The 11,647-nt window shown below is 46.8% G+C and overlaps 1 protein-coding gene across 1 annotated transcript in view; it reads right to left on the reverse strand.

Annotated features, from left to right (window-relative positions):
• Window positions 1-3,274: 3,274 nt before the first annotated feature.
• Window positions 3,275-11,647, reverse strand: part of skila (SKI-like proto-oncogene a) — a gene marked incomplete at its 5' end in the record, with an annotated part of 26,054 nt that continues 17,681 nt past the window's right edge. Inside the window, 6 exons of the mRNA XM_080837830.1 lie at window positions 3,275-4,232; window positions 4,846-5,076; window positions 6,043-6,323; window positions 8,657-8,793; window positions 10,370-10,455; window positions 11,525-11,614. Coding sequence (XP_080693956.1) covers window positions 3,987-4,232; window positions 4,846-5,076; window positions 6,043-6,323; window positions 8,657-8,793; window positions 10,370-10,455; window positions 11,525-11,614 — 1,071 coding nt within the window. The 3' untranslated portion in view covers window positions 3,275-3,986. The remainder of the gene's footprint in view (window positions 4,233-4,845; window positions 5,077-6,042; window positions 6,324-8,656; window positions 8,794-10,369; window positions 10,456-11,524; window positions 11,615-11,647) is intronic.

Below are 11,647 nucleotides of genomic sequence, written 5' to 3' on the forward strand. Positions count from 1 at the left end.
GCACTCGGCTCTAGCTTAAGTTTAGAGGTAAATTCCCAGGGTGTTGTCCCAGGACAAGTTTTCAAGCACCATCTGTTTCCAGAACATTATAGTGTATATACTGCATAATTTAGCATATTCTTTTATACAACAAGATGACAGAATTCTTCTAATGAAGAATTAATTGAACTATAAAGCCTCTGAAAACCCTGATACCTCGCATCTCAATGTGCTGACAATAACAAAATAAAAAAATCTACTGACAAATCTGTCTCAAACTCAGTTTAACCATTTCAACAGCCAGGATTCAATTCAGGAAAAAAATCTCAATGACACAGCAAGCTTGACACTACAGAATTTTACTTGAATTTAATCCAAGTTCAATGTCAATACAAGATATATGTACAAGATCTGAAATTAGGAAAATAAACAAAACACTAGATACAACTGAGGTATTAGCTAAAAGCATGTACAAGTATGTATTTTGCTAGTAAATATCAATTATGATAAATGGTTAGAGATGCGTCACCTGCTTATAAAACATTTTTAATATCACAACATGAGGTAGGAGAACAGTGTCTCATTTCATGCAAGAGCAAACTTCTTATCACACCGCAAAATTGGCAACATAGTATGCAATGGTCATACATTTTTTGTCCCCATCAAACGTTTTAACAAATATTTTTCAAAAAGGAATAGGTTAAAAATCTTCTTCAGAGTGATTGGTTGTCTTTCACAAAGCAAAAAAGAAAAGAAAAGATAAATCCACTGCCTCCAAATCTGGGAGTCAGTGACACATCCATGCCTCCTTAATATTCATATTTATATATAAAAATCTGTGACCATTCACTACATTTGGGGGGTGGGATGGGGGCTAAGCTGGCAGATACAAACACATCTTGGGGTATATGAAGGTGTTTGTGCACCAGGGGGTGGTGGTGGTGAAAATAAAGCCTCCTCATCGGTACTGTACCATAATTCACAAGTGAGAGTGGTCAGTGTTGGTCTTTGGGACTGCCAGCGGCTCTGTGGACTCTAAAGTAAAAAAAAAAATGCCTTGGTGCAGAGGTACAGTCCTTGAAGTGTCCACAGTCATGTGCCACGCATTGGACAACATGTACAGCAAGATTTATAAATTTCTTCCTCCAACACTGCCAGATATGCAGACTGCAAGACCGCACACTCAGTACCTGCTATAAAACGTACAGCCCCCCCCCCCCATGTATAAAAAATGCAATTGACACAATGTTCCACAGCATTGACAAAATCAAATAGTCTAGAAAGCTCCAGAAATACACAGAAATATCTCAACACATAAAAAAACAGCATTTCCTTGACCGAGGTAATCATAGCAAAAAATTATAATACTGATTGTTTGTCTTTGCTTTAGTACATACTGACAATGTGTTTAGCTTCTATGTAGTCTTTACAAAATATTTGCCATTGGTTTAAATCCCATCAGTTAATGTAAAGCATAACCAGCATGCACCACCTCAAAGCGGAGTGAGAGCGTGCATCAATCCTGTTCTTAGGGAGCTGTGCTTCACTTACTCTACAGACATGTGCTCTCTCACTCATTCACTCACAGCACGCACACACCTTTCAGAATCCAATTAGCAGGATTTATGGGCAGGATCAACTAACTGAGGCTGCTGAATATGGGGTTCCACACATGCAACTCCCCTCCAGCTCTTGAGCTGTGTGTCAGGACACGTCTCTACTGAGGAACACACTGAGCCCAGTGTGGACCCACGGACTAAATTCATAGTCAGAGAAAAACTAAAGTATGTGTCCATACATGAAAACATTTGCATTTTGTTCAAATGGCCTTGAGAAATTCAGATAGATTCTGAAAAAAAGAAAAACAAACAAACAATCTTGTCAATCTAGATATGAATCGCAAATACAAAATAGTTTAGGAGGGCAAGGTACAGCAGCAATGCAGTTCATTTCAGTGTCACAGCCCCAAACAGGATCTCCACAAATACAAAAGGTATTCTCAGTTTTTTAAATGGGGGGGGGGGAAAGAAGAAACAAAAGGAGGAAAACCTGTAAGGAGCTGCAGGTATTTGAGTTTAGTATTTTTCTGCTTCAGTCCATTTAGCTTTTAAAAGATTTCTTCATATAACAGTTAATATATATATTAATGACTACTATATACTGTATATACAAGATGAATATAAATCTTTATTAGTGAATACATTAAATAATTTCTGAATAAATCCATGAAAAGTTTAGGAATCAAAAAAGCAAACGTGTACAGTGTAGTTTTGATATTTATGTTCTGTCTTATCTTTTCTCCCTTACCCCTCTCTTTTTCCCCCACATATGGCATTGATGGCAAAGGGGGTGCAGTTTCACATGTTCTTCCTTCCTTCCCATGGAAACGAAGTGGGTCGTTTGAAGGGGTATGGGTCAGGTGGAATATTCTACAGGGTTATGTGTGTTTGTGTGTGTGTGTGTGTGTGTGTATGTACGTATACACACACACACACACACATATATATTATTAACTTAAATCAGGAAAAAAGGGGCTACCATTATAAAAAAAAACACTCACAAACACCCTATTCTTCTCACCAGATAAAGTAAGATGAGTAAGTACAAGCCCACCTCCTGTTCACAGTGATTCAATCCTCAGTCAAACCGTCAGTCAAACGAGCAAACATTCCCAACCCAAAAGCAGAAATGCTCCCTGTTCCTGCCAGGGGATCGGAGCACAACCACCCTCCACTGCACAGAGAACTGGACTCTGGAGAGAGTGATGGAGACCCACCTCAAACTCCCTACCAGGACAGGCAGAGAGGTTTCCTCTTCTTGCTGTACCTGCTGTTCAAAGCCCATCTCAATGACACACTGGGCACATTGGAAGTCTGGGTGTCGTACACCATCCCGTCCAGTGGAGGGCGTGTGTGCACATCTGTGGCCGCTGCGCTGCTCCAGCTCAGGCATGGGATTTTAGGGGAGTTTTTTGTTTTTCACTCTGTATTTTCTCTTTCATGTGGCAGAGAGGGGGAGATGGAGGCAGGTGAAAGGGTAGACAGCTGATTTCACATGAATGTTCCACATAGCACAGGAGGAAGGAGAGAAGGGTGGGTGGGTGGCTGATGAGACCAGAGATGGTCTTCTCCTCAGTCCATTATTCCTCATTCCCAACGAGGTTACAGAAGACCTCAATGCTCTGTACAATACCCCCACAACACTCAGAACTTAAGACTTTCATTAATGGTCCAAAAACAAAAGAAGAAAAACAGGTGAACTTGCAGGTGAACATGCACTTCCCCGCACCCGCTGGTTGGGGCCTGTGGCCAATAGAGGGGGGGGGGGGGGGCTGTCCTGTGTGTTCCTACTGGGGAAGGAGGGGTGGTAGGGGCAGCATCGAGTCACAGTCAGAGCTCAGGGTCTCTCGGGCCTGTGTTGCACCAGGGGCCCAATACCAGCCAGGACAGCACAGGAAAATAGCTCTGAGTCTTTCGTCATGGAGGAGGAGGGAGGTGAGAGAGTCCTTCAGATGGCCCCCTGTTGTTGGCCAAGCATTTCCCCAAGCAAAACTATAAATTAAAATCAACATGCACAGCCGAAACAACAAAGTGGGGGGAAAAAGAAATAAATATATATATATATTTTTTAACAATTGACCAACAAAGACAAATAAAAAAGAGGAAAGGGTGGGGAGTAGACAAATAAAAAGGAGGGTTGTGGAGGGGAGAGGATATGATCCTGTTAAAGAAATATTAAATATTAAACAGCATTAACGTCTCAGTCTTTCAAAAACATAAACAGTCAGTGAAAAGAGAGAGATAATAAACACGAGGACACACAGCGGAGTGGCCCTTCTCTCTCAAGCGGGGCTCCTCTTCTCAGGATGCTTGTGTTCGGGTGTCCTGTAAGTCTTAGGTCTGGTTCTCCTGGGCTCCAGTGATGGAGGACGAGGCCAGACAGGATGAGAGCCACAGTAGGGTGGGATGGGCTGGTTGGTTGGGGACTGGTTCTCGGTATGCGGTCCTCTAGCCGGAGGTGAGCTCAGGGGCCTGTGATGGAGCAGAGGTGGCCTCTGTGGGGGTGGGGGTGTTTGAGGGACGGGGAGTGTGGCTGGGGCTGACTGTGGTGGTGGTGGCGTGGGACATCTGGTGCTGGAGTTGGGCAATGGTGAGCTCCAGGAGCTCCCGAGCCTCCCGCTCCCTCTGCAGCTCCTCCTGAAGCTCCACGCGGTCCGCCTCTGCCCGCTCCAGACGTGCTTGCAGCTTAGACAGCTACAAACAGAAACACACACAAAGAAGGCAGAAGGGGGCAGGTTAGTCTCACATAGATGCACACACTTCCAAAACCCTGCTTGACTGTCAGAGCTTGATGTCGTCAACACACAGAATGCCCATGAAGGAGGTGGAGGCCTGAGGTTTGTGTTGCGTGTCTGGGGGTGAAGCAGGGAGGGGGAGAGAGAGAGAGAGAGAGAGAAAGAAAGAGAAGGAGAGAGTGAGAGGGAGAAGGAGGGGGTGGGCTGCATTCCAGGGCCTGTGAGTCCCCGTGAGTGCAGGAGAAAAGAGGCCACTGGGAGCCCCAGACAAAGAGCCAGTGAGGCGCTGAGGCCCGTCCAGCCTCGCCTCGCCGGCACCAGCACCAGCGCACACATCCACAACCCCCAACCTTCCCCTGCACCCAGAGACCACAAACACCATTCATCCAGGCAGCCTGAGACATTCGCCCAGGAGGACACAGGGTGCAGACGTAAGGACATTTTACGTTTTGCGTATACACAGTGTGTGTGTGTGTGTGTGTGTGTGTGTGTGTGTCTAACTCCCGCTGTGAATACCGAATGACTCCATTCTAGCAATGTGCAGAATCCTGCTTTCTAAGGCGTGTGTTTACCTGTGCGGTGTAGTGGGCCTCCTGCTGTGCGTGCGTGTTGGGCTCGCAGGCGCAGCTCTGCTGTCGGAGCTGCTCTAGCCGCGTCTCCAGCTCCCGCTGGTCCTGCCGCACCTCGCCAAGCCTCTGGGCATGCTCAGTGTGCACCGCCTCCAGCTCTGTCTGCAGCTCGCTGCGCTCTACGCTCAGCTCCCGCAGACGCGCTGCAGAGCCTCCCCGCAGAGCCACGAGCTCCTGCACACACACACACACACACACACATGCAGAGTGAGTATGTTGTTTACATCAAAATGTAATGCAGGATGCACACAAACACACACATTTTTATCTACAAGGTCACATACACACACATAAAACTTGGTGTAAATAAACTGTACTCCCAAGACACGTACACATGATGATATATTTACAAACTGAGTATTTTTAAATATTTACACATAAATGTATATGGGTCTACAACAGCACATGGGCAGCAACAGCAAGTTAATGTAAACTTTATATCAACACTGACATGTTTTGACATTTACCAAATTAAATTGATGTTATTTTTTATAACCTGTCTAATCATTGAAACTATAGCAACATGCCACAAAAAGATCAGAAAGGTATCAGCCTATGTTCATGGGGGAACAGAAACGTGCAGAATAGACGATGGACATTGAACCGGCATCTTCTGGTCTACAGAGTAGGCAGGGTAGAGATGCATCAAAGCTCTCAAATGTGGGCAGCCATGTCATCATTTTTTTTATTTTTTTATGTGTGTTGCAGTGAGTCAGAAGTTTCTAGTAAGTACAGCAGTGCCAATAACCCTGGTGAGTCAAATTCTTATGCACTCTTCCTGACAATGGTGAACGCCTGAACTCAGAGGACTCTGGGACACAGGGAGAGTGTGGTTGGGTACATTACGAATGACAGCTCCACCATGGGGCAAAGCAGGGTTTGAAAACCGTTAGGAAAATGAGGGTCGCTTGAGGGTTCAGAGTTTGACCTATTTAACTTCCTATTATAATTGTGTATTTGGGACAGTGTATGAGAGGCCCATGTACACACAGATACTCATTCACACAAGCACACATACATACACACAAGCACACACACACACACAAGCACACACACACACAGAAGCGCACACACACACACACACACACACACACACACACACATACATTTTTGCACACGAGAACACTCTCCCTCACTTACCATTTCCAGCTGTATCTGCTTGTGCAGCGTGGCGTTGAGCCTCTCCTGCTGCCGGCTGTACATCTGCACAATCTCCAGCACGATGCGGTCCTTGTCGTCCTCGGCGACGCTGCCATCCTTGCCCATCGCTGCCACAGCCGCCGCTGCCAGTTTATGCGCGTGGGCGTTCTTACCGGCAGTTGCCACGGCAACGTCGGCAGCCGGAACAGCCTGGCGTTCGGCGGCGCGCTGGGACTCGGCCTCGTCTGAGGGGGTTGTGGCAGACGGGGAGGAGTGCAGATCTGAGGAGGGCGAGACGGAGAGAGTGTGAGAATGAGCGACGGAGAGATGAGAAAGATGGAGGAGAGAAGAGGAGGTGCGTGACAGCGCTGAGGGTGAGACGAGAGCATATGAGAGTGTGAGAGAGAGAGGAAGAGAAGAGAGAGAGCGAGATTGAGCACAGGAGAGACAGAGGGACAGACAAGAGAGTAAAAGACCGGGGAGATGGAGTGAAAGAGGAAGGAGATGTAAAGGAAGAACGAGGGAAATTAACAAGGAACAAGGGAGAAAGGGAGGATGGAGGAGGGATAAGAGGAGAGAGATCAAGATAAAGAGAGAGAGCCATGGTAGGAAAGGAAAGATAGAGCCAGATGAATCTTTCCATACACGTTATGCTCTACTGTATGTTAACACCTTGAGACTGTTGTTCAACAAGCTTGAACAATCCAGATAGGGTAATAGAAAACAGCAGAAGCTCAACCCCCACACACACGCTCATATAGACATATCCAGACACACATCTACGCTCATGTGCCGTGTGTGACTAACACTCCGTGGGTGTGTGTGTTTGTTACTGCAGAGCGAGAGCGGACTCTGAAGGTCAGTTTGGAGGAGGAGGAGGAGTGGCGGCTTGGAGGCCACGAGATACACAAGCCTCACAAACACTCAGATAGAGAAAGAGAGAGAGAGAGGGAGAGGGAGAGGGAGAGACAGAGACAGAGAGAAAGAAAGAGAAAGAGATACACAAGCCTCACAAACACTCAGATAGAGAAAGAGAGAGAGAGAGAGAGAGAGAGAGAGAGAGAGAGAGACAGAGACAGAGACAGAGAGAAAGAGACAGAAAGAGAAAGAGATACACAAGCCTCACAAACACTCAGAGAGAGAGATACACAGGCCAGACAGGAGAACCAGAGAGAAGAACCTCACAAGTGAGAAAGAGAGGGCTAGAAAAGCAGGTCATAACACTTAATGTAAGAATAAGAAGCGGTTAATGAAGGAATGGAAAGAGGCTGAAAGTAGTAGAGAGAAGCGGAGGACACTGACAAGTAGCCTGACACAAAGAGGAAGAGAACAAGGAGAAGGTCAGCGGAGGAACAGGAGGACAAGGGGAGCCAGAGAGGCTGGTGGCTGGCATGCCGACGAGAGCAGTGGAGACGTGAGAGAGAGACAGAGAGAGAGGAAGAGAGAGAGCGCTAGAGCTAGAGAGAGAGAGAGACCGAGACAGGCTGCCGTCAAGGGGGATTGGAGACAGAAAACTGCCTTCATATGTAGGACAGAGAGCAGGTCTGCTGCTGCAACTGCTGCTGCAAAGAACAGGAGCCACAACACACACCAAACCCCCTGCGGCGACTCAAAACTGCCTGTCTCCTCCTCCTCCTCCTCCTCCAACACACACACACACACACACACACACACACACACACACACACACACACACACACACACACACACACACACACACACACACACACACACACACACACACACACACACACACACACACACACACACACACACACACACACACACACACACACACACACGGACCAAAACTACACACACAGACACATCCCACGCTACACATATGCATTTGAGTACCAGGAAAAGCGACAGAGAGAAAGGGGGGGGGGGGGGGATAAGAGACATTGCTGGAGTGAATGATTGGGGAGAGACAGGAGGAAAGGGTTGAGGCAGAGTTAGGCAGGCAGGTAGACAGACAGACAGACAGACAGACAGAAAAACAGAGAGGTTGTGACTGAGAACCATCTGCAGGAGGGGGAGGGGGGTTAAAGCAAAGCTACCAGAAGGAGAGAGATAATAATAGAGAAGAGGTGAGGAGAGATGGGTAAAGGAAAGGAATGTAAAGCTAACAGAGAGAGAGAGAGAGATGAGAGAGAATACTGAGAGACAGAATAGAAAGAGGGAGAGAGTGAGGAGGAAAACGGGATAGGAGTGGGGGAGGGGCAGAGATGCAAAGTGCTGCGGTGCAAAGGAGCCCCCCTCCCCCACAACTGGGAAAAGACCTGGCACATGCTGCAGTCTCACCTTCAGCAGCTGGGGCGCTCCATAAACTCTGAACTCCTTTAATGATTAGCTGCAAGCTTCTATCTCTCTGGCCCTTTGCCCCAGAGTCAACAACCGGCAGTCCTAGTCATGAACCTGACCTGGTGTTTGTGTGTGTAAAAACATCTCGGCCGACAGGGGGGTATGTGTGTTTGTGTTTGATGCATTTAGTCTTACGCACAGTCACGTGCTTAAGTGTACCTTCACCCTAAGCATCAGATGAGTGAATATGTGAGAGTGTCCCTGTGCATTAAACATTTACATGTCAGTAACTCTGTGTGTGTGTACTGACCCATGGGCGGGGTGTCCTGTCTGTGGTGGCTGTAGTGCTGTTTGAGCAGCGCCCCGAGCATCTCCTGATTGACCTCCGTCTCATTCCTCAGAGATACATTGGGCGGCAGCATCTTATCGTATGGGTACAGGTAGTAACTGTGGCACAGGAAAAGAGAGAGAGAGAGAGAGAGGAATTAAAAACACACATATGCACGCATGTCAACAAGAGGCAGAGCTGACACTGAGGGACATGAATAAAGGCTACACACATGATGTCACAGGAGAATAAAGGCTATACGCATAATGTCACACTAGGCGTAAGTCACCGCGGTTACATCCACTGACTGGGAGAAAGTCTTACTTACTCAGTGGCAGCATTCAGCTTGAATGCCGCGAAATCACACACAGAAAAAACCCATCTAATCTAACTAACAACTTCCAAGTCATCACACAATAACATCTACGGTTCTAGTAAAGACGCATTCATTGATATGATATGGGATTAAAACAAAATTATTTAAATGAAAGAGAGTGGAGAGGAAGGTGAAAAGAATAGTATTTAGGGGAAATTTCTTAAGAGTCCTGTCAATGCTCATCTTGAAATAACAAAAATATGCGTCGCCTGCGGACATCAGTCCATGAACAACAACAAAAAAGAGAACATAATGATGATTTCGGTTGCCCTGTGAGGCAATATAATACACACAATTGTCTGATTTATTCAGGAATTCTTGAGGCTATCAGAGGATATGCTCTCACTGCGTCCATCTACCAGTATTCATTCCCCTCCCATCGTGACAAAACTGTAAACCCTCTGTTCCTGTGCATCTCCAGAGATAAGACTAACTGGCTCAAGCTCGTAAACACACACACACAGGCATATATCTGTGCACGCACACACACACCCATGTACTTACTTGTGTCTTGAATACTCAAGCTGTTTAAATGTATAAATCACACAGAAGACTAGTAATAATAAGACTACAAGGACATATTTTGTAGATGTGCAGTGTGAGGACGGTCTAATGGTTTCGTTTTGTTGCTATAGCATTACAGTCAGGCTAAGGTTGCATGGAAGTCAAAATGAGGTTGTCAGATCAGGGCTGTGTGAATGTCAGTTTGAGGTTGCATGAAAGTCAGGATGAGGCATTAGGCTGTGTGAGAGGCCATGCAAAGGCTGCTGTCGTCATCAGACAGCCACTGCAGACAAAACCTTAAGCCTAAACCCATACGACGGGCAACCCAGCCCTAATGCTCTGGCTGCGGTCTAGCCAGATCTAGTCACACAGGCTACCCTGCTCCTGCCGCACCTGCCAGGCCTGCCCTGCCCTGCCTTTGTGCCGGTCTGTAATCCACTTTATTTCCCAGGTCCCTAATCTGGGCCAGATTACACACAGCGAGACGGCAGAGGCACGAAGAGTGAGCTAGGTGGGTAATGTGCGCCTTAGCTGTAGGCTAGGAATGCATGTCCGCGTGCAGTTTTGTTCAGTGTGTACCTTCTTCAACTGTGTGTGTGTGTGTGTGTGTGTGTGTGTGTGTGTGTGTGTGTGTGTGTGTGTGTGTGTTGTGCCTATGTACGTGTTAAACGAGGGTCGGTGGATGCATGTGCGTGACCAGCTAATAAAGTCCATCTCAGTGTGCACGTGTATATATACATACCATAGTGTGTGTGTGTGTGTGTGTGATTGCATGCGTGTGTGCATCTGTGTGTGTGTATGCGAGTTGTGCTTACCTTGGGTGTATGGTGGTGTCGTGTCCAGGCTCCTCTTTGATGTCCGGGAACAGATGGCTGAACACCGTGCCAGTGTGGCCTTTCCCCTGTGAGGACACGAGGAGAGATGAAGAGACTCGTAAGCAGCGGCTCTAGAACATGCTGAGGACAGCAGGCTGCTGGACTAAACACATGTAACAAAACTCACCTAGGCCTTCTTCACACTGATAAGATGATCTTTGGTCTACACTAGCTTTTCCGCATTTCTTTTTATGTCACTGGTGCAGAGAACATTGGTGAAGGTAAGCACTGAACCCAGTGGTCAGCATCTACCTTTCACCTCTGTTCATGACATGGATCTGCTTACTGGTTTGTGTTGGTGTACAATAGAAAAGATGCTAAAATTGTGTCAGTCGGCAGCATACAAACATCTGGTTACATGCAGCACAAGACCAACACATACACGTAGATAGCTGAAATCAACAGCCCCATATGAGCAACCTCGTCCTTCATTTTTGCATGCTGTTGCTATGGTTTGAAGAGCCAAAATAATATTTTTGGGTGAATGGAGAGCCTCAGCAGTGTCATTATTGGAGTGGGCAAGCTATTAGAAGTAGACATGGGAGAGAGCTAGTTCTTCTCAACAATCACACCACCACATTATATTTAAGTAAATGCGACTTCACTCACACCCACAGAAACACAAAAGCCATTATCCAACAATCAACAAACACATATACACAGACACAGACAAAGAGACACACACACACACACACACACACACACATGACACACACACACACACACACACACACACAAAGACACAAATACACACACACACACACAGACACTTCATCTCAGCCTGGAATAGTGTAAACAGGAGTGGCAGAACAAACATCCCGCTGTAGCTCCAATCATAACATTTGCATACAGCCAAAGCCATCCATCCAGTGCTGGGCTGGCAAGCCTGACAGGTAGAGCAGAAAGGGTGTGTGTGTGTGTGTGTGTGTGTGTGTGTGTGTGTGTGTGAGTTTGATGTGTGTGTGTGTGCTTATCTGCTGAGCTTAAAGGGGAAGGGGTGGCTGGCTGTAATGTATGAATGGATGACTGTTTAAAGGGTGGTCTGAGAGAGAGGAACTGACGTGTGTCTAAAAAAGTGTGTGTGCTGTGCCGTACCTTTGTAGTAAGCTCGTTATCAGAAAGCTTAGCATTGGAGGAGCAGTGGTTAGGGGTGGCATTCACCAAATGTCTATCTTCATCCGCTGCCTTCAGAAAGAGAGAGAGAGAGGGAGGGAGAGA

This window comes from Sprattus sprattus (assembly GCF_963457725.1).
Source record: "Sprattus sprattus genome assembly, chromosome: 4".
NCBI classification, from domain to species: Eukaryota; Metazoa; Chordata; class Actinopteri; order Clupeiformes; family Clupeidae; genus Sprattus; species Sprattus sprattus.